At 36.5% G+C, this 24,396-nt stretch overlaps 1 protein-coding gene across 2 annotated transcripts in view; it reads right to left on the reverse strand.

The window, feature by feature from the left end:
- Nucleotides 1-24,396, reverse strand: part of ARFGEF1 (ARF guanine nucleotide exchange factor 1) — a 133,565-nt gene that overhangs the window by 81,707 nt on the left and 27,462 nt on the right. For both annotated transcript variants that reach the window (XM_081258320.1, XM_081258321.1), the window contains exons 2-5: nucleotides 4,777-4,807; nucleotides 4,080-4,236; nucleotides 2,935-3,081; nucleotides 1,335-1,514 (exon numbers count right to left, since the gene is read on the reverse strand). In XM_081258320.1, the coding sequence (XP_081114446.1) occupies nucleotides 1,335-1,514; nucleotides 2,935-3,081; nucleotides 4,080-4,236; nucleotides 4,777-4,807 (515 nt within the window). The remainder of the gene's footprint in view (nucleotides 1-1,334; nucleotides 1,515-2,934; nucleotides 3,082-4,079; nucleotides 4,237-4,776; nucleotides 4,808-24,396) is intronic.

Below are 24,396 nucleotides of genomic sequence, written 5' to 3' on the forward strand. Positions count from 1 at the left end.
CATACCGATGGGCAGTCACACACGGGGTGGGGGAGGTGGGGTGACTGTACACATATGTATTTCCTAGTTCAGTCTGCTGGGAGGGCCTAGAAGCAGTAACATCTCAGCTGCAGTGAACACACCTGGCACTCAGATCTTGGTATCCAATTACCATTCTCCAACTGAAGGAGCCAGGGCTCCCTGTTTATGTGTCTACTACTCCAGGGGGGAAGCAGAGAAAATTCAAAGTGAGCAGGGAACATCTTGAGATTCCAGAAAGTGAAGAGGAACTAAAAAAAAGGATGGGGGCTATTGTCAAAAGGACAGAAGGCCAAAGCTGGAATAACTGGGGCAACAGAATAAATGACGATAGAACTGGATTATAAAACATAGAATAAAATAAACATCCATGAATACAGATTGATATAAATAAAAAACTGAATAAATAAATAGGAAAGGAGAATAATTCTGGCTAATAAATATAGAAAGAGAGAGAAACAGAAAATCACCACCAGGGAAACAAAGCAGTAATAACTGTTGCCAGTCAGATCCACCAATGGATACTCAAATTGGGTGTGGGGGAATATGAGGAAAAAAACAGGATATTTGCATAGTCTGAAAGTATCTCTCCTGAGATATTTATTAAATGTAAAAGAATAACTTTTCAGTGGAGGAACCTGGAAGATACCACCTTAACTAAGTAATCAGGGTTACTTTATTTAATAGTACTATATCAGTGTTAATTTCTGCTTCTGAACATTGTAACATGGTTATGTAAGATGCTGCATTAGGAAACCAGAGTAAAGAGGATCTCTCTGTAACTATTTTTGCAACTTTTCTGTAAGTTTACAATCAGTTCCAGATAAACAGTTAGAAGTTGTTTTTTAATTATGAAGACCTAGATAATTTTTAAAAAAATGATTCTCTAGCTGCTGATCTCTTACCCTCCTCCCCAAATATATTTCATCACTATAGAAATTTTATTTTTTAAAGGCTCAATGAATAATTTTATACCAGAATAGATCAAATTAGGTAACTTGATATCTACATTATACTCATCTACTAAGCTTGAGAGCAATAAAAATATCAATTCATAAACACTTCCATGAGGATGATGGCAATCGATATCTTTCAAATTCTATTTGTGAACAATTCAAAATGTATTTTATCCTACGTCAAGCAAGTCAGTAAGCCTCAAAACAAAAACAATACCACAGATCTCCAGTCCGTAAAACTGTTAATGAAAGACATTTTCTTCACAGGCACAAAAGATTTCACTATATTTTCATTAAAATCTTTTCTATAGTTGATGCCTGTGGTGTTCTATATAATCTCTCTCATTTTTTAATACTTACTGCTTGGTTTTCCATGCGTGCAAAGATAACATTTAGCATCTGAGTAAGAGTAGCTTTGGCTGTTGTCTGATTGATGAGATTTTTGCTTGCTAGATAGATATTGTAACATGTTCTCACAGCTTGCAGTACAGTTCCTTCGTGAATTTCTATGTGTTGAGATGTTACTGCAGTAAGTAAAGCCTTTAAAAAAAATACAGTTAAAGCAATTTTTTTTTGCGTCCAGAGTTTCAGCACAAAAATACATTGGTATTTTTGTATTAGAATTAAACATTGCAGACACCATTACCACTTTAAGGTAATGTACACAGATTTTCTACCTGCCTTCAATATATCATCAATTGTTAAAAAATTTTATGTTTTCCCCATCCTGGTTGTAGTTTCCATATAATCCTCCCAAACCCAAAATGCTAAAAAACCATTCAACTAATTTATTTCAGTCCGAGTTTCATTTTAATAGAATAGTATTTTGGTCTACTAAAATGCATAGCATTAATACTCTGTCATAGTGTAGCACAGAAAGGCTTCATATGATATATCTGTTGAACTAGATGTCAACTTAGGGAGGATACATATTGTGCCTTATTCACTTTCAAATTTTTCTGAGATCTAACTTACAGACTGAACTCAATGTGCTGTTGTTATTACTGTTGCAGATGCTTACAAACGTTTTAAAATGAAGCATTTAAAATAACCCTAAGGTGAATCCTCCAATAAAGTGAACAGCTATAATTTCTGTGAACTGTCGTCACACACTAGGTTACTCAATTTCTCAAAAGCAAGGACTCATATCTTTTGTCTTTCTATGTTGCACAGTGCTATGCAGGGTCGGCACTGAGCACATACTAAACAAACCACAACTGACATGAAACTGCAAACAACAGGCCAAACTGAATAGCTTTATTAGAATAAAGACATTTTATGACTTATGAAGTAAGTGCGGCTATGAGACTGAAAGGCTCAGAAGGGGTGAGAGACACACGTAAAGGACACTCCATACATGTAAACGAGTTCAAAAGTACTAACAGTACAAGAAAGTTTTTACTAACAAATAAACATGCCACCACTACTATTAGCAGCAACATTAAACCTTCAGTATGTATAGTAGACTGAACACACAAACGAGTCATGTTTCTTTAAAGGAATTTAATGATCCAGGTTTACCACAGCACAAACTCAGGACAGGATTTAGCTGAGCAGGTTCAGCAGATGGACAGGTGCAAGGGAAGCAGGAAAGCTGGCGCACACGGGACTAGACTACAAGCGGCCTGACAGTAGTAGAAGGAACTAGAAGGGTCACAGGACCTTGACACGGAACCCTAAAGCTCAGAAGATAGAACCGTGTTAGAAACTGGGAAGCTCTGGAAGACTCAAACGGGGGCCTCCAAAACATGAGATTTGGTAATGATTCTTCTCCTAGTGAACTCCGGGCATTCAACAATAAAATCCCCTGATATGATGGAGTCTAAAAAGCACCCAAGTGACCTCTATTATAGCTGGAAAGCATATAAAATGACTTCTCCAAATATTTTCAAGGTAAGAGGCGTCTGATTTAAAAAAAATATAGATTATGAATAACAAGTTCGTTTTTGTAATTAATTACCTTTATTATTTGTAACTGAACTCCTTCATCTGTTTGAGGACCTTGGAAACAGCCACAAATTGTTTCAATAATTCTATCAATTAATTTTTTGCCTGGTGTTGTACTATCTGGAGCACTGCCAGTCAAGTGCCCATAAGCAATAAGTTTCTGAAACAGAGAAAGAAAATAAAGATCCTAATTAAGCTAACAAATATATATATATACTAATTAAATACACATTCAAATTACGATATACAATTGAACATATGTTATAAAGTTTTTACACAAAAATATTAAGGTACAATCAAAGCCAAGGCTATACCAACTTTTCCTAAAGAAAGCTTTATTAGCTATAAACATGTGAAATTATTTACACTTGTAATAATCACAAAAACAGAAAAATAACCATAGCAAAACCATCAGGCAATACTTTGAGAAAGGCAGGGCTTAGAACTTGTCTCTGGTGAGTTCTAACAGCTTACGGCTTTCTATCCAAACATTACTGATACTGCTTTTGTGAAAGCTACCTTAACACGTTCAAATGACCCAAAATCTTTTTCCAAATTAGATCTGCGAATATGCAGAAAACCATTTCCAGACACTGGCTGCAATAAATCACGGATTTGTTCATTCATCATTACCATTATAACCCTGGAAGGAAGGCCTTAGATATTAATTTTTCAGAGAAAACAAGGTCACAGATGAAATGAACTTATCCTTATATGTGTGTCTGTGTGTGTAAGTAAAACAGGAAGACAGAAAGGAATTTTTCTGACATAAATGAAGGTCAGAGCTAAAGTTTCACAGTAAATATAAATACTAAACTGTTAATATTAACCTACTGCTTTACACAAAACAGTAAGCATCCAGTAAAATCAGTGCAAATAATGAAGTATGTAAAATCAGCAGCAGGTTATGACACTTCCATTATTGATAACCCTAGTAAAGATTTTGTGTCTCACTAAGCTAATGATTTCTGCTATCCTTAAACTGGAAACATCTTTTTGCAACTCTTGTTTCTCTTGAATATAAGCAACCATTTGGTTTCTTACCACAAAAAGAATAATCAAGGCTTTCATGGAAAATGTCTGAATCATCAGTTGTGAGTACTACTTAGAAACACATTCAAATTAGACGGTTTTTGGATAGTGCCATTTCATACATACCTGTAAACAATCTAGAGATGTACTAACTATGCGGGGACACTTGGACTGGCATGCCAATTCAAAGGGCAGGAAGTACTTGTCTGCTTCAATAAAATTTGTCTTTGATTTCACTGGTGGAAGGGTGCCTGATCCAGCTTTTGCTTCTCCATGAGGAGGACTAAATGAAAAAAGAAGAGTCTGATTAAAATATCACATTCATCATATTGATGATACACTATGTCAGTTCTAAAAAGCAAAGCACTTTGCTAAACCAATTTTCATTTTCCCATATTTCATGAGGAAACCAAAGCCCAAAGAAGTTAAGTGATTTGCTATAGGTCATAAGCTAGTGGCCAGAGCTATAATTAAATGCAAGAAGAAATTTTTAAATTAATTAATTAATTTAAATAAAGTAATTATTTAGGTTATTAAATTTTTAGTAATCTTTCTAAATATGAATCAAAGTCTTTAAGCAAAGACTTTAAAAGCATATCTTATGGTATTTCAGAAATACCCTTACTTGCTTATTTATGAGGCCTTTTTATATTTATAAGTATGCTTACCATTATATTCAATATTTCTCAAAAATCATTTTTTTTAAAATTGATTTTATGAAGATCACATGCAGAAAATTTGCCACACTAAAATACACATGATTGTATTGTTATTTTGGCCAAGACTGACAAGTTTGCAAATTAAGGAAAAAAACCCCACAAACCTCTGCTTTTCAGTTTCCGCTTTTATTTCCTCTGGGGAGGGAAAAAAGAAGCATACATTAGAAAACTTGACAAGGGAAAGATCATTAACTAATTCGATTTGATTATAGGTTTTATAAATTATAAATTCTATAAGAAGTTGGGAGAATGCACTTTCAAAAGAAAATTAGGTACTAGAATTCTGTTGCAGCCAAATGTATTAATTTATACAAATAATTCTATAAAACTATATGAACAATATACATTAACAACCACAAGGATAGGGTAGAATTACAGATGACTAATTCCCAAAGCATTTCCTTTTCTCCAAGTAGTTTTTTGGGGGGTGGGGGGTCAAGTAACTCTTTACATTAACCAGAAGCACTAGGATTAAGAACAGAATAATACGTATGCTGTATTCAAGTGACAACATATAAGGCACATGTTGGGTTAGGGAAAAAAACTCAATATACCCCCTTTGGGATTATCTCAAGGAGATTATCAGGCCAGGACTATAATTTCTTGATCGTGTATATATGTGTTGATATTTAACCAATTTTTCTACTTAGGACTATACAAGGCACTGCAAAATACACATGCTTAATTTAATAGGAAATTTTCCCTTTTGCTGTTTATATCCATAAGAGATGAGGTAAATTAGATAAATTCTACCTGTAATAGAAGAACCTTAAATTTAATGATAAACTGGGGAATCTGGTTAATTGATTAAACCTGTTTGAAATCTGTAAGAAAAGCATTCAAATATAACATTAATAATTACTACCACTGCAGCCAACAGTTGTTGGGAACTTACTATGTGCCAAGCACTGTTAACGTTTTACATGTACTAACATGTTTAAACCTTATAACAACCTTATGAGGTTTGTACTATCATATTTCCATTTTAAAGATTAGGAAACTGAGGCACAGACTTGCTCAAGGGCTGCATGGCTTGGGTGTGTGACTACTCTGGTTTCATTAGGTGTCAAAACTAGGTAATCTAACTCCCAGATCCCGGTTTTTTAAACAACTCTATTACATAGGTGTACCTATGAATATAGAGCAAAATGAGTTAAATTTGGTATTATAAACAACTTCTAGCCCATAAATAAATAATTATTGAAAGCTATCTTGGGAGTTCCCTGGTGGCACAGTGGTTAAGAATCTGCCTGCCAAGGCAGGGGACGTGGATTCGAGCCCTGGTCCGGGAAGATCCCACATGCCGTGGAGCGGCTCAGCCCGTGCGCCACAACTACTGAGCCTGCACTCTAGAGCCCGCAAGCCACAACTACTGAGCCCACGCACCACAACTACTGAAGCCCATGCGCTTAGAGCCCGTGCTCCGCAACAGGGGAAGCCACCGCAATGAGAAGCCTGCGCACCGCAATGAAGAGTAGCCCCTGCTCGCCGCAACTAGAGAAAGCCCGCGCGCAGCAACGAAGACCCAACACAGCCAAAAATAAATAAATAAAATTAATTTATTTAAAAAAAAAAAACTATCTTGTATGAAGCACCTCCCACGTACCAGAAATTACAGTAAGCCCTTTATAAAGTGACCCTGCCAAATTACTCTGTCATTGCGCAATTTATTCATTACCTACTCTGTGCTAAGCACTGATATTTGGTATTTCAGTCTAGTACTCTGTGGACCAACGCTCCTTCCATTTTACCAGTGGCAGGAGTAGAAGGGAGACAATGTGAAAATATTATCTGGGGATATTTAAAATACTACTAAATAAAAGTTCACAATGTCTGATATTTAAGATCTGCTTATGGCTACTAAAATTGTACAGTTTACCAAAAAATGTAATAAAAATAATTTAAATCACTTAAAAATACAGATGAGAGGGAAATGATATATTAACTGCCCCAAATCTTCATAAAATTTTTAGAGGTATTTTTCAATTTAAAAACATTATTATTATTATTTAAGAAGCTGAGGTATTGCTAAAAACCAGGTAAGGTAGAAAAAAGATGTGATGTAAGAGAAGCAGGGAGATGAGCGACAGTTTTTGCATAAAGTGAATTTCCATTTATACAATAGTTAGTAAACAGAGTATTCTGGTTAAGTAAATAATACATTAATTAAGAATATCAGAAGTAGGGCTTCCCTGGTGGCACAGTGGTTGAGAGTCCGCCTGCCGATGCAGGGGACACGGGTTCGTGCCCCAGTCCGTGAAGATCCCACATGCCGTGGAGCGGCTGGGCCCCTGAGCCATGGCCGCTGAGCCTGCGCGTCCGGAGCCTGTGCTCCGCAATGGGAGAGGCCACAACAGTGAGAGGCCCGTGTACCGCAAAAAAAAAAAAAAAAAAAAAAAGCATATCAGAGGTAGTATAACATTTTAAAGAGCACTGTGTTTTGATAACACCTGTCAATAAGATAACCTGTCACTAAATAACCCTGTGACCTTAGGAAACAACCCTCACTTCACTACTTAGGTGATTGCAAAGGTACTTACAATATATTCTAAGACATGGATCAACAAGTATGTCTCACATGCCAAAGCCAGCCCATCACCTCTTTTCATACAGCACAGGAGTTTAAGAACAGTTTTTATAGCTGAATATTTGTGATCAATTTGATGATAGGGAACACTAACTCTGAAGCCCAATGAAGAATAATGTTACCCCCCTAAAAGAATTCCACTCTTCTCATTAGTAGACCAGGGTTACAAAATTTATACTCAATTGATCTTATTTTGAATTTCATTAAGAAAAAATGTGTGTAAATCTGTTTTCTCTTGTTATGTTAAGTGCTACAATATCCTTGACTTTTCCTCTTGGCCCACAAAGCTCTTTACGTAAAAAGTCTGCTGACCTTTGCTCTAAAACACTATGGTTCAAAGGATCCTATAGACTCTATGAACTGTTTCATTCTATGATTCCATTATATTTTAAATGTCCACATTTAAATAGTCTAATAAAACATACCTAACACAAGTTGAATGTAATTTTTCTCCAGTAATTCATATCATACTATAACATTTATTTATATCTATTTATCTACCTATCTCCTTATTGTAAATTATACAAGGCAAGAACTGTTCAAACTAATCTTTTTTTTTACAAAGAAATAAAAAACACTTTCTCAGTGTTTCTAATGTTTTAAATTACTTTGAACTAAACATGAGTTTTCCTATTTTTTTCCATTTTCCTATAACACTTTTAACCCAGAGTCAGAGTTTTTAACGTTTTGACAAAATCTTTAAAGGTCATAGAACTATGACAATTTTTCCCACTGATTATTAACATAGCTTGCATGTTTTCAGCTTGCAAGGTTATCTTCATGGTCCTGCAAAATGTTTATATTTTTACAGTCTTCTGAAGACTTGTATTCATCTTAATATACTTCCTTTCAAAGCCATTCAAGGCCACTTAAACTGAAAACACTGAAAGACACCATCACTAAAAAGATTAAAAGAACAAGTGGCAACAGAGGAGCGGTAGAGTAAGTATTTATCAAAATACTGAAAGTAACAATATTACAAACCACGGTATTTTAAAACACACTGAAAACAATTTTAAGTATGTAATACTACTTTATATTTGTGCAGCAACAGAGTTTAAAACACTCTTCTATACATACCTAATTTTAGCCTCAATTCCTCACTTTATGGATAAGGAAACCATAGATCAGATTAGTTTAATAATGGCTTAAAAGTCAGCCAGCTGGTAAGCAGTGATCCAGAAACTAGTGTCTCTAGTCTTAAAGTAGTGTATTACACACTACACAGTGTGCTATATTTAAGCAACCTTTTATTAGCTGATGCAGGTGAACTGAAAAATTCAGGGTAAACATATTGTAGAGCAGTGAGTGGTTCTCAAAGTGTGGCCCCAGGACCAGCAGCATCAGCATCACCAGACACTACACCAAACGTACTGGATCAGAAACTATGAGTGTAGAGCCCTACAGTCTGTTTTAACAAGGCTTCAAGGTGATTCTAACAGACAAACAAGTTTAAGATCCATTGCTAGAAAGTGGTTAAAAGAAATGAGTGCCAGACGGTTGGGTTTCATCCACTATGTCCACATCCATTTATTGTACCTTTAAGACTTCTTGGACTAGTGTTTGAGCCTATGCTAAAAAGGAATTCCTTTTCAGTTTTCTTAACTTATAATAAATGCCCAGTCACACAGCCTTTGAGGAAACTGCCTCTCTAGTTTAATGAATTAGGGCTTGAAAACAGTTTACTTCAGGTTGGCCTTCAACAGTAGAATCAAGAAGTACAGTTGACCTTTGAACAAGGTGAGGGTTAAATTATAATCAGCCCTCCATTTCTGCTGTTCCTCTGCATCCACAATTCAATCAACCACGGACTGTGTAGTACTGTAGTATTTACTACTGAAAAGTATCCACGTATACGTGGACCCATACAGTTCAAACCTGCTTTGTTCAAGGGTCAACTGTAAACTAATTAATTCTCAATTATTAAAGAAAAAACATCCAGAAGAAAAAAAAATATTGAAGTATCAAATTAAGAAGTAGCATACTCAAACTAAAGACCACTTGGTGCTTCACTGTGAAATATTTTCTTGTTGAAGTCAGAATCATTACAAGGATGACCACAAACAGCAAAACAGTTTTGACATTGCTCTGGAAACACTGGACAATACAAATAGACAATACTGGATGTGATAAGAAAAGTCATCACTCCTGAGCTGATATAAGATAAAAACCAGACACTGGATTTGTTTGTTTAGTGATATTTAGGTTTTTAAACTATGTAGTCGTAACACTTAAAACAAACTTTATTATTGAAATTCTTTCAGGAATTCTTTTCTCTCTAGCCACCAACTCCACCTATCCCTTCAGAACTATTTTTATACAATCTTTTTAAAACCTTATAAACACAACCACTGCATTATATATAGAAGGAAAGATTAAAATTGGAGGAAATGGGTCATTGTAAATTAGCATAAAAGTATAGATTTTAAAGTATTTTGAAAGAAACACAAATTTCATTCCTTTCAGGTACATTAAATTCCTGAAACCAAGTACATTAAATTACTGGAACAGCTGATAAGGCACAGGACTTAAGGAACAGGAAAGAATGATTTATTAAAAAAATAACTGATCACAGGCAAGTTATGTACATGACTTCCTAAGTATATTCAGTATTTTCTCTCATATTTTTACTATCAAGTTGCTTAGCAGCTTTCTTTCCTGCATTGACAGTACAAATATACACTTCAAAATGATATTTATACAGAGCCAACAAACTGTATCATCTCTACACCAAGCATGATTGATATTACCTCTCACGACACCTTTGGTCTTACAGCATAGCTTGCGGAGCAACAGCACATACTCAACACAAACTAAACTGGTAATCTAAGGAAACACAAGGTCAAATGAAGAGTTGTTTTTTTTTGTTAATCAGTTTTTGCTTTTTAATTAATTTATTTTTGGCTGAGTTGGGACTTCGTTGCTGCACACGGGCTTTCTCTAGTTGCGGCGAGCGGTTGTGTTTATAGGGTTTTAAAAAGATTGTATAAAAATAGTTCTGAAGGGATAGGGGGAGTTAGTGGCTAGAGAGAGAAGAATTCCTGAAAGAATTTCAACTCTTTGTTGCAGTGCACGGGCTTCTCATTGCGGTGGCTTCTCTTACTGCGGAGCACGGGCTCTAGGCCTGCGGGCTTCAGTAGTTCTGCCGCGCAGGCTTTCAGTAGTTGTGGCTCGTGGGCTCTAGAGTGCAGGCTCAGTAGTTGTGGCGCACGGGCTTAGTTGTCCCACGGCATGTGGGATCTTCCCGGACCAGGGCTCGAAACTGTGTCCCCTGCACTGGCAGGTGGATTCTTAACCACTGTGCCACCAGGGAAGCCTTCAAATGAAGTTTTTAATAAATACATTAGAACTTACACATCCAATGTGCTGTCTCCTTCAAAGCGGTAACGGTGGGAGGGTATGCATCAATTATCATAATACTGCCAGTATTCAAAAATATATGTGGAATTCATTGTTTGCAGTTCTCTCCTGCCTGCTTCCTTCTTTTATATGAATAACCTCACAGAGGAAAAATTTCTAGAAAGGGAGTCAGATTCTCGCCAATTAACCCGAAGTGGCTTGGAGCCAAGCATGAGTAATGGTATGTGACTAGAAAACAGAAGTTCTCAACTTCAGTGCTTCTGTGAACCAATGTCAAATTGTGTGTGTGCGAGCAGTGTTTTAGAAAAAGTACATAACTCTCATCAGATTCTGAAAGAAGCCTGTAACCCAAACTATAAAGATGATACAGGATCAATTAAAAGCAGTAATTTGGATCAATGATGACTATACGTGAAAGCAATTTTAAACAAAATATTTATAAAACATTGCATAAATGTAAGGAATCACTTTGAAAAATAACATTCCTTTGGATGTCTATATTCTGCTAGGTTTACTTTTTCAAAGCCAAACATGTGACTTTAGCATCACATTTCAAACAGTTAAGGATTAAATAAAATTACAGGAGTTAGGGCTTCCCTGGTGGCGCAGTGGCTGAGAGTCCGCCTGCTGATGCAGGGGACACGGGTTCGTGTCCCGCTATGGGAAGATCTTACATGCCACGGAGCGGCTAGGCCCGTGAGCCATGGCCGCTGAGCCTGCGCGTCCGGAGCCTGTGCTCCGCGACGGGAGAGGCCACAACAGTGAGAGGCCCGTGTACCGAAAAAAAAAAAACAAATTCATACCCTAATTAAAAAAAATATTCATACCCTAATTAAAAAAATACTCTGGGAATTTCCTGGCGGTCCAGCGGTTAGGCCTCAGTACTCTCACTGCTGTAGGCCCAGGGTCAATCCCTGGTCAGGGAACTAAGATCCCTCAAGCTGTGCGGCGCTGGAGAAAAACAAAATAAAAAATACTTTATTGCTAAAAACTGCTATCAACCATCCAACCTTCACCTGGCGGAGGGAGTGACCAGGGTGGTGGGTGCTGAAGGGTGGGGCGGCTACAGCAATTTCCGAAAATCAGACGACAATGAAGTTTGCTGCATCGATTGACTCTTCCTTTCAGGAACAATTTCTCAGCAGCATGCAGTGCTGTTTGACAGTATTCTACCCACAGCAGAACTTTCCAAATTGGAGTCAATCCTCTCAAACCCTGCTGCTGCTTTATCAACGAAGTTCATGTTATATTCTATTGAATAAATCTTTTGTTGTCATTCCAATAATCTTCACAGCAGCTTCACCAGGAGTAGATTACGTCTCAAGAAACTACTTTCTTTGGTCATCCATAAGAAGCAGTTCCTCATCTGTTAAAGCTTTATCATAAGACTGCAACAATTCAGTCACATCTTCAGGCTCCATTTCTAATCTTGGTTCTCTTGCTATTTTTCCACCACATCTGCAGTTACTTCCTTCCCTGAAGCCTTGAACTCCTTAAAGTCCTCCATGGAGGCTGGAATCAACTTCTTCCAATCTCCTGTTAATGCTGATATTTTGACCTCTTCCCATGAATCATGAATGTTCTAGAATGGTGAATACTTTCCAGAAGGATTTCATTTACTCTCCCCAGATTCATGAGAGGAATCACTACTATGGCAGGTATAGCCTAACAAATGTTATTTCTTCAGTAATAAGACTTCAAATTCTTGATCCCTGGGCTGGATGATGGATGCTGTGTTATTAACAGGCATGAAAACAACATTAATCTTGTTATATTGAATACATCTCCATCAGAGCTCTTGTGTGACCAGGAATACTGTCAATGAGCAGTAATATTTTGAAAGGAATCTTTTTTCCTAAGCAGTAGGTCTCATCAATGGGTTTAAAATATTCAGTAAACCATGCTGTAAACAGATGTGCTGTCATCCAGGCTTTGTTGTTGCATTTACAGAGCACAGGCAGAGCAGATTTAGCATGATTCTTAAGGGCCGTCGGATTTTCAAAATGGTAAGTAAGTACTGGCTTCAACTTAAAGTCACCAGCTGCGTAAGCCCCTAACACAAGAGGGTCAGCCTGTCCTTTGAAGCTTTGAAACCAGGCACTGACTTCTCCTCTCTAGCTATGAAAGTCCTAGATGGCATCTTCTTCCAATGTAAGGCTGTTTCATCTACACTGAAAAGCTGTTGTTTAGTGTAGCCACCTTCATTAGTCATCTTAGCTAGATCTTCTGGATAACTTGCTGCAGCTTCTACAGCAGCACTTCCTGCTTCACCTTGCACTTTTATGTTATGGAGGCGGCTTCTTTTCTTAAACCTCATGAACCAGGCTTTGTTAGATTCAAACTTTTCATCTTTTCACCTCTCTCAGCCTTCAGAGAATTGAAGAAAGTTACGGTCCTTACTATACATAAAATGAATATCTAATAACGACCTACTGTATAGCACAGGGAACTCTACACAGTACTCTGTAATGACCTATATGGGAAAAGAATCTTAAAAAAAGTGGTTATTTGCATATGTATAACTGATTCACTTAGCTGTACAGCAGAAACTAACACAACATTGTAAATCAACTATACTCCAAATAAAAATTTTTTTAAAAAGTTACAGTCTTGCTCTAGATTAGGCTTTGGCTTAAGCGAATGTTGTGGCTGGTTTGATCTTCCATCTGGACCACTAAAACTTTCTCCATACCAACAAGGCTGTTTCGCTTTCTTATCATTTGTGAATTCACTGGAGTAGCACTTTTAAATTTCCTTCAAGGACTTTCCCTTTGCATTTATGACGGAGCTGTTTGGCACAAGAGGCCTAGCTTATGACCTATCTCAGCTTTCAACATGCCTTCCTCACTAAACTTAATCATTTGTAGCTTTTGATTTAAAGTGAGAGACATGCGACTCTTCCTTTCGCTTGAACGCTTAGAGGCCACTGTAGGGATGTTAACTGGCCTAATTTCAATATTGTTGTGTCGCATGGAATAGGGAGGCCTGAGGAGAGGGGGCGAGACAGGGGAATGGCCAGTCTCGGTGGAGCAGTCAGAACACACACGTAAGTTTGCAGTCTTATATGGGCATGATTCGTGGTGCCCCAAAAACAATTACAATAAAAACATCAAAGATCACTGATCACAGATCACCATAAAAAAATATAATAATAAGGAAAAAGTGTGAAATATTGCGAGAATTACCAAAATGTGACAAGAGACATGAAGTGAGGAAATGCTGTCGGAAAAATGGCACTGACAGACTTGTTCAAAGCAGGGTTGCCACAAACATTCAATTTGTAGAAAATGCAGTGTCTGCAAAGCACAATAAAGCAAAGGGCAATGAAACGAGGTGTGCCTGTATACACTATGTAAGGAAACGGATCCTGTCAGTCTTATGCACCAATGCATTTTTGGTTCTTACCACAAGTTGCACATAATAATAACACCTAATATCTACTGAGCAGTTAGTTACCAAGTGCCAGGTTCCACTGCAGGTGCTTTAAAATACCTCATTAGGTCCTCCAGCAATTTTGAGATACATGCTATTATTGTTCTGAATGTATATGGGAGAAAACAGACACAGATACGTGACACACCCAAGGTCACACACTTAGTGATAGTGCCAACGTTATTAAACCTGCATTATCATACTGATAGAAGATACCCAATAAAGAATTGTTGAATGAATAAAAGAATGATCATAAAATTGAGTTAGAGGAAATAAGTTATACATGAAACAAAAAATTTCAAGGTACTTTCAGGCCAGTGATATTGTCAGAGGATAGTCTGTAGACCTCAAAAAAATCCTAAAATTCATAAATACATCTATGGCAAATACAGTTGACCCTTGAACAACATGGGGATTAATTCTTATAACTTATAGGCAGCCTTCGGTTCCTCCTCATATCAAAAGCTCAACAGTCCAAACTGCAAATTTAAAGTCCACTTGTGCCAAGATCTTTCTAATTTTTAAAATAATTAAGCACTAAGTTTCAAAGAACAAGAGAACAAGAGACCAAGAGAGTAGAAAGTAGTAAGTAACAAATAATCAGGAAAGCCCTCAAAAGAAGGTGGTATTTAAGCTAAACCTTCAGGGGCAAAAAGAACTTAGGGAGGTATGAGGTAGTGAAAAAAAAAGGTAATGACAAGGAGCAAGAGAAAGAAGAGCTGAATATGCACAGGGTGTTATTCAGTCAGTAAAGATATAAACCCTTCAACAAAGATATATGAATGGCTAATACGCACATAAAAAGATACTTGACACCATTAGTCAAAGGAAATGCAAATCAAAGCCACAATGAGACGCCACTTCACAGTACTAGAGCAGCTATTCTACATTCTAGAGATATACAATAACAAATGTTGGTGAGGAGAGGGAGAAATGGGAGACTCTCATCATTGCTGGAGGAAAATAAAATGCTGCAGCCACTTTGGAAAACAGTTGGTAATTTCCATAAATTTGCCACATAACCGAGCAACTGCACTTTTAGGTACCTATCCAGAAGTGAAAACACACATCCACACAAAGACTGGCATGTGAATGTTGAAAGCAGCATTATTCATAATCACTAAAAGATGGAAACAATCTAAAGGCTCACCAATGGGTGAATGAATAAACAGAATATCAATTCCATACAACAGAATGCTATTCAGCAATAAAAAGGAACGAAATACTGATACATTGTAGAACATAAATAAAACTCAAAAAACATGCTAAGCAAAAAAGTCATACACAAAAGATTGTACACTGTATGATTCAATTTACATGAAATATCACAAAAAGGCATATCTAGAGACAGAAAGTAGGTAAGTGGTTGCCCGGGGAGGGAATGGGAATTAACAGTTAATGGACATGAGGGATTTTATAAAAGTGATGGAAATGTTCTAAAACTGATTTATGGTGATGGTTGCACAACACAGTAAATTTACTTAAAAAAAAAACCCATAGTTGTACACCTGAAATGGGTGAATTATGTGATATGTAAAATATGCCTCAATAAAGTTATACTAAAACAAAAAAAGACATATACCTGATTGGAATGAAAGACTTGTAACAGAGTAGAGAACAAATGACATGTTATGTGTATTCTATAACTGAGTAGCTCAGCTAAAGTAACTTGGCTAAAATGTAGGCAGCTGAAAGCACAAGAAAAAAAACAGCTCCCATAACTGCAGAATAGTATTGGGTTGGCCAGCCAACTTGGAACGAACTTTTTGGCCATCCCAATATTAAACATGCTCCAGCCAGTATCTGGAGACAAATTTTTGTTCTCCACAAATTATTCCTCTCAGAAAAAAGAAAGGTATCTTATTCTTGAGTCCTTTTTAAGTCTCCCATTTCAGAGTATTCTTCCATTTTAACAGATTTTAAAAACGTTTTATTACAGAAAACTCCAAAACACATTCAACAGTAGAGAATAATATGATGAATCCCCATGTCCCATTATCCACCTTCAACAGTTACCATGTTTCATCTATACCCTCCATGCACCTCATGCTCCCCTCCCCAATGAGCTCAACTAAAGCAAATTTCAGGCATACTATTTAATTTATAAATACTTCAGTATGAAGTTACCTTTTAAATTTCTTTTAAAACATAATTATAAAAGTAACCATGATCAGTTTAGAAAATCTGGAAAATACAGAAAAGCATAAAGGAGAAAAAAAACACCAACCATTATCTCACAATATAGATATAAACCCAGTTAACACTATAACGTAGAATATTTTTAGAGAGAACTTTTTATTAAAGTATCAACATAACATACATGGTGGAAGGTGTACAAGTTATAAGTATTCAGTTCAACAGACTTTCCTTCACAAACGTGAAGGAAAGTGAAGTGTATCTTTACTTTGAAAAATTAAATGACTTAAACAACTATTTTAACATTATGTACATACTTATGGTTCTGTAAATAAATTTTATAAACATCTCTTTCCCAACCACAATGTAGGGGATAAGATCTTAACATTTACTGACTATATGTACTGTCTCATTTAATTCTATAATAACCCTATGAAGTAGGCATTACAGATGAAGAAAAGAGACCCATGGGGCTTCCCTGGTGGCGCAGTGGTTGAGAGTCCGCCTGCCGATGCAGGGAACACGGGTTCGTGCCCCGGTCTGGGAAGATCCCACATGCCGCGGAGCGGCTGGGCCCGTGAGCCATGGCCGCTGAGCCTGCGCATCCGGAGCCTGTGCTCCTCAAGGGGAGAGGCCACAACAGTGAGAGGCCCACGTACCGCAAAAAAAAAAAAAAAAAAAAGAAAAGAGACCCAAAGAGACTTCGTAACTTTGTCTCAGATTTAATAAATAACAGAATCTGGATTAAAATTTAAAAACTGCCTATCAGGGCTTTTTCCACCATACCATGGCATCTATCTGAATACTATAAAGAAAACAAAAAGAGAATGCGGGTCCTTCCCTCTCATTCTAAGACTACTTCTTCTTTCTGCTTTTTATACAACACTCATGGCCACCACAGATAATTTAAACAGTAGTAAAATTTTTATGAAAGAGTAGCTTAAGTAAAAGAAGTACAATGTGTGTGCATTACTGCAGCAAGCCTTAGGATAGGAGGTCACCAAAGTAAAAAAAAAACAAAAAACAAAAAACAGAGAGAGAGAGAGAAGTCTTAATAACCAAACAACTCAAATTTATTTAGAATTTTATGTGTTTATTAGCAACTTTTACTACTAAAAGTTTTCTTTATCTTTCTAAAACTAAGACATATTAAAAAAGGCAAATATATGGACCCTTACCTTACACCATATACAAAAATTAACTCAAAACAGATCAAAGATCTAAATGTAAAAGCTAAAACTTTTAGAAGAAAATATAAAGGAAAAGCTTCATGACACTGGATTTGGCAATGATTCACTGGATATGACACCAAAAGCACAGAAAACAAAACTAAAAATAGACTACATCAAAATTAAAAACTGTGCATCAAATGATGTAATCAACAGAAAAGGCAATTTAAGGAATGGTAGAAAAATATTTGCAAATCATGTATCTGATAAACAGTAAATACCCAGAATATATAAAGAACTCCAACAACTCAACAACAACAACAAAATCTGGTTTAAAATTGGGCAAAGGACTTGAACAGACAGCTCTCCAAAGGAGACAAATGGCTAACCAGAACATGAAAAGATGCTCAACATCACTAATCCTCAGGGAAGTGCAAATCAAAACCACAATGAGATACCACTTCACAGCCATTAGAATGGCAACTGTCAAAAAAACATAAAGTAGCAAGAGGTAAGGATGTGGAGAAATTGGACCCCTTGTGCAGTGTTTGGGGGAATATAAACTGGTGCAGCTGCTATTGAAAACAGTGTGACAATCCCTCGAAATATTTAAAATATAATATGATCTAGTAATTCCACTTCTGGCTATACACCCAAAAGAATTAAAAGCAGGATCTTAAATATTTGCACACTCAGGTTCACAGCAGCATTATTCACAATGGCGAAAATGTGGAAGTAACCCAGATCTCCATCAACAGATGAATGGATAAACAAAATGTGGTATATACAGTTGACCCTTGAACAATTCAGGAGTTAGGGGCACCAACTCTCTGTGCAGTGGAAAATCCACATATAACTTATAGTTGGCCCTTTGTATACGTAATTCCTCCGTATCTGTGATTCGTCCCTATCTGTGGTTCCATATCCGCAGATCCAACCAACCGTGGCTCATGTAGGTCTGCAGTATTTACTGGTGAAAAAAATCCACATATATGTGAACCCTCATAGTTCAAACCCATGTTGTTTAAAGGTCAACTGTACATACAATGGACTATTATTCAGCCTTATCAAGGAAGGAAATTCTGAAATATGCTACAACATGGATTATTAACCTTGAAGACATGACGCTATGTGAAATAAACCAGTCACAAAAAGACAAATACTGTATGATTCCACTTATATGAAGTACCTGGACTAATCAAGTTCATAAAGACAGAAAGTAGAATGAATAGTGGTTGCCTGGGGTTCGGGGTTAGGAGAGAGAGTGGAAAATTGTTCAGTAGTAACAAGCTTTAGTTTTGCAAGATGAAAAAACTTCTGGAGATGGGCTGCACGATAACGTGAATGTACTTAAGATTATTGAACTGCACAGTTGAAAATGGCTAAGATGGTGACGGTGAATTCCCTGGCAGTCCAGTGGTTAGGACTCGGTGCTTTCACTGCTATGGGCCAGGTTCAATCCCTGTCAGGGAACTAAGATCCTACGTGCCATGCAGCACAGCCAAAAAAAAAAAAAAAAAAAAAAAAAAACAGGCCAAGGTAATAAATTTTATGATACGTGTACTTTACCAGAATTAAAAAAGACACTTAGATAATTTGTTTGGGCCAAGATGAAGTAAGCGCTATTCCTCCCTCTTATAACTAAAAAATCCTAGGGCATGTAATACAACAAACAAAGAAGACTCTGATGGTAGAAAGAAGGCAAAATGCCTCAGGACCTTGGGATTTGAGGAGCAACACAGTGAATTCCTGGGTTTTCTTTGCGTCTCCTATACATCCTGGATGGCATGCTGAAGAAGCCTGCAACCTGTAACTGCCAACAGGCACAGACCAAAAAAAAAAAAAAAAAAAAAAACCTCAAGAAAAGCCCCCTCTCTCCAGCCAAAGGACAGGGAAAACTTTTTTTCCCTACAGAACAGAAAACTTTTTTGATAATATGTGCCCTACTCTAGCCAAAGACGAAAGGAAAAACTGCACTTGTAGTGTCAGTGAGGCTAAGAGGCGAGCTGGGCGAGTTGGACTTATGGTCCTACCTGGTGGCAGCAAGGCAGGACAAGTGACCCTGAGCTTTCCCCACTAAGGTGGTGTCACCGGGGCAGTTAAACTTCCAATCCCACAAGGCAGCGAAGAGGAAGAACGGAGTGATGCACTGTGAGGACAGTTTGGCAATCCTCTTTCCCAACAGGGATAGTGTCAGAAGGGTCCAGGAAGAGGAAACTGAATTTCAACTCCCAGCCCAGCAGCAACTAGACAGTTTAAGTAGGCCCTTTGCTTTCATCTACACTGGTGTTGCTTGGACCTGTGCACTATACCTAAACAGAGTGACTGCAAAATGAATATTAAATAGGATCCAGAATCTTACAACATAACATTGAAAATATCCAGTATACAACTGAAAATCATCCATCATACCAAGTACCAGGAAAATCTTAAATTAACTTTGATTAGCAAAGAGAACTGACAGGTGCCAACTCCAGGTTGACAAAGATATTAGACTTATCTAACAAGGATTTTAAAGCAGCCATCATACTCTACATGGTACTCCTTTAATTCTAGACACCTATGAAAAACATATCAGTACAATCTTTTGAAACCTTTTCGTATAAACATTTATTAAGGAATTAAGAGTAGAATCTCACAAAAGTAATCACAACAATAAAGAGATGGACACATACAATTTAAAAAACTATTTTGAAATTATCTTTTTATTGTTGATTTCATATTTAACTTCATTATATTCAGATTACTGGTCTGTATTATCATTTCTCTGAATTGTGTTGCTATTTTCACAGATATCTAGTAAATTTTTATTAATGTTTTACATTTGCTCAGAGGTAATGTTCATTCTGTGATTGTTTTTTTGTTTAAGTTTCCTCTTATAGATCTCACTCAGTAGAGGTCTTGTTGAAACATTTTATCCTTACCAATATTTATGGGCTTAATATATGATTTTATAATTGATGTGTTCTAAAATCTACTTTTGTGATGGCAAATAAATCAGGCACAATGGGAAAAAAAGGCAGCCATCATTAAAAACAAAAACAAAAAACTTCATGAGCAATTTTAAACACGCTTGAAACAAATGAAAAAAAAATAAAGTCAAAGAAAAATTGAAGACAAAGAAGAAACAAATGGAAATTTTATAACTGAAAAATACAATACATAAAATTTAAAATTCACTGGATGAACTCAATAGCAAAATAAATATGATGGAGGAAAGAAATCAGTGAACTTGAAGACAGAACAATAAAAATTAATCTGAATAAGAGGTAGTAAGTATACTGAAAAAAATAAAAGAGCTTCAGGGACCTGATAACAATAACACAAGATGTATTATTCATATCAGAGTCACAGAAAAAGAGGAGAAAAGAGTAGGGGGCTGAAAGAGTATAGATGACCACTGAACAACATGGGCTTGAACTGTACAGGTCCACTTATATGCAGATATCCACTTATATTTATTTTTTTTTCAATAAATACCACAGTACCACACAATCCATGGTTAAATCCACGAATGGGGAACCGTGGATATGGAGCGCTGACTATAAAGCTATATACACAGTTGATCTCACACGGGAGTGAGGGGGTTGGTGCCCCTAACCTCCGCACTGTTCAAGGATCAACTGTATATGAAGAAATAATGGCTGAAATCTCCCCCAATTTGGCAAAATACACAAACCACAGATTCAGGAAGCTGAGCGAACCCAAACAAGATAGGAATCCAAAGGAACACATGCGAGAACACATCATAAACTTCAGAAAATTAAAGACAAAGTCTTGAAAGCAGGTAGAAAAAAAATGACATATTATTTGTAGAAGAACATGATTCAAATGACAGTGGACTTCTCATCAGAAACTAGGGAGGACAACATTTGGAGGCAGTGGCACATTTCCAAGAACAGAAAGAAAAGAACTGTCACCCAGGGTTCCATATTCAGTGAAAATATCTAAAAGGAAGAAAGGTAAAACCAACACCTTCTCAGAAAAAGGAAAACAAAAGATCTAGAAGATCACCACTAGATCTACCCTAAAAGAAGTTCTTCAACTGGAAATTATCATAGAGAAGAAAGTTTGAAACACCAAGAATGAAGAAAAGGTAAAAACATGGAAAATGTAACACCATACTTTCTCCTCTTGAGTGTTCTAAATTACGTTAGATGTGTGAAGTAAAAATAAAACATTGTCTTATATGGTTCCTAAAGTATGTACAGGAAGTATTTAAGACAAAAATACTATAAGGAGTTAAGGTAAAGGGATCTAAATAGAGCTAGCTAAGGTTTCTATAGATTACTCAAATTAGTAAAGTGTTGACATCAGTATACTTTGACAAGTTATGTATGCATAATGTAATACCTAGCACAACCATTAAAAAATCAAATACAGAGATACACTCAAAACTCTAAGGGAAAACCAAAATGGAATTCTAAAAAAATGTTCAAGTAACCCACATGAAGGCAGGAAAAGTGACATACAGGGGGAAAAAAAAAGAAGGAATAACAAAACACAAAAGTAAAAGGCAGAATTAAGCTCTAATATAACAATATTACATTAAATGTAAAAGGCCTAAACATAACAAAGACAGTTTGGCAGACTAGATTCAAAAAAATATGAACCAACTATAGGCTATCTATATCAAACTAACTTCAACTATAATGATACAAGAAGGTTAGAAGTAAATGAATAGAAAAGGATATGCCACTTAAACATTAATCAAAAGAAAGCAGAAACGGTCATATCAATATTAGACAAAGTAAAACAACAACAAAAAATGACCAGGAACAAAGGACATTACATAATGATAAAAGGTTGATAAAAGGTTGCACACACGTGCAGGATTGCTATGTAGGATTACATAGCAATCCTACACGTGTGTGCAACGAAGAGCTTCAAAACACATGAAGCAGAAACAAATATAACAAAGAAGAAACAGACAAATCCACGATTCTAGTTGAAGACTTCAACACCCCTCTTAAAATTAACAGAACTACTAAACAAAAACTTCAGATATAGAACAACACCATTAATCAACAGGATCTAAATTTATAGAATGCTCCCCTCAACAATAGAAGAATACACATTCTTTTTAAATGCCCATGAATATCCACCAAGACGGGCCATAAAATAAACTTCAAAAAATTTAAAAGAACTGACATTATACAGAATGTATTCTAGCCACAATGGAAAAAAACTAGAAATCAAGGGTGGTAACAGTAAGATTTCCAAACACTTGGAAATTAAGTAATATACTTCTAAACAATCTAGGGCTCAAGAGGAAGTCCAGAATGAAATTTTAAAAATACAGAAACTAGGGCTTCCCTGGTGGCGCAGTGGTTGAGAGTCCGCCTGCCGATGCAGGGGACACGGGTTCGTGCCCCTATCCCGGAAGATCCCACATGCCGCGCGGCGGCTGGGCCCGCGAGCCATGGCCGCGGAGCCTGTGTGTCCGGAGCCTGTGCTCCGCAACGGGAGAGGCCACAGCAGTGAGAGGCCCGCATACAGCAAAAAAAAAAAAAAAAAAAAAAAAAAAAAATACAGAAACTAAAAAAACAACAAAACTACAACAAAAAAATTTCATAGGACACAGCTGAAAGGTGCTTCAAAGGGAGATTTATAGCTATAAATGCTTATATTAGAAAAGAAGATCAAGGGGGATTTATTCCTGGGATGCAAGGATAGTTCAACATACACAGATCAATCAATAAGATATAGCACAGTAACAAAATGAAGAATAAAAACCCTATGATTTCAATATATGCAGAAAAAACATTTGACAAAATTCAACATCCTTTCATGATAAAAACTCTCAAAAAATTGGCTATAGAAGGGGTGTACCTCAACATAATAAAGACCATATATTACAAACCCACAACTAACATCATACTCAATGGTGAAAAGCTGAAAGTTTTTCCTCTAAGCTCAAGAACAAGATAAGGATGCCCTTTCCTGCCAACTCCGTCCAATATAGTGCTGGAAATCCTAGCCAGAGGTATTAGGCAAGAAAAAGAAATAAACGGCATCCAAAATAGAAAGGAAGAAATAAAACTGTCTCTATTTGCAGATGATATGCTCTTATACATAGATAATCCCAAAGATTCCACCCAAGAACTGCTAGAACTAATAAAAGAATTCAGTAAAGTTGCAGGATACAAAATCACTGTACAGAAATTAGTTGTGTTTCTATACACCAACAATGAACTAGCAGAAAGAGAATTTTCTAAGAAATCAACTCCATTTACAACAACATCAAAAAATACAACAGTTAGGAATACATTTAACCAAGGAGGTGAAAGACCTGTACACTGAAAACTGTAAGACACTGATGAAAGAAACTGAAGACACAAACCAACAAAGATATTCCATGTTCATGGATCAGAAGAATTAAATACTGTTAAACTGTCCACACCAACCAAAGCAATCCAGAGTCAATGCAATGTCTATCAAAATTCCAATGGCATTTTTCACAGAAACAGAAAAGACAATCCTGAAATTTGTATGGAACCACAGAAGACCCTGAATAGCCAAAGCAATCTTGAGAAAGAAGAACAAAGCTGGAATCATCATACTTCCTAATCTCAAACTATATTATAAAGCCATAGTAATCCAAAGCAGTCTGGTACTGGCATAAAAACAGACACACAGATCAAAGAAACAGAATTCAGAGCCCAGAAATAAGCCCATACATAAACTATGGTCAATGAATCTTTTACAAAGGATCCAAGAATATGCAATGGGGAAAGGACAGTCTCTTCCAGAAACTGGTGCTGGGCAAATTTGAGAGCCATATGCAAAAAAATGAAACTGGACCCTTATCTTACATCATACACAAAAATCAACTCAAAATGGATTAAATATGAACATAAGACATGAAACTGTCAAACTCCTAGAAGAAAACACAGGGATAAGTTTCTCAACATTGGTCTCGTCAATGAGTTTTTTGGATTTGACATCAAAACGAAAGCAAAAATAAACAAATGGGACTATATCAAATAAGAAGCTTCTGCACAGCAAAGGAAACGACCAATAAAATGAAAGCAACCTAT

This window comes from Mesoplodon bidens (assembly GCF_964165515.1).
Source record: "Mesoplodon bidens genome assembly, chromosome: 16".
NCBI classification, from domain to species: Eukaryota; Metazoa; Chordata; class Mammalia; order Artiodactyla; family Ziphiidae; genus Mesoplodon; species Mesoplodon bidens.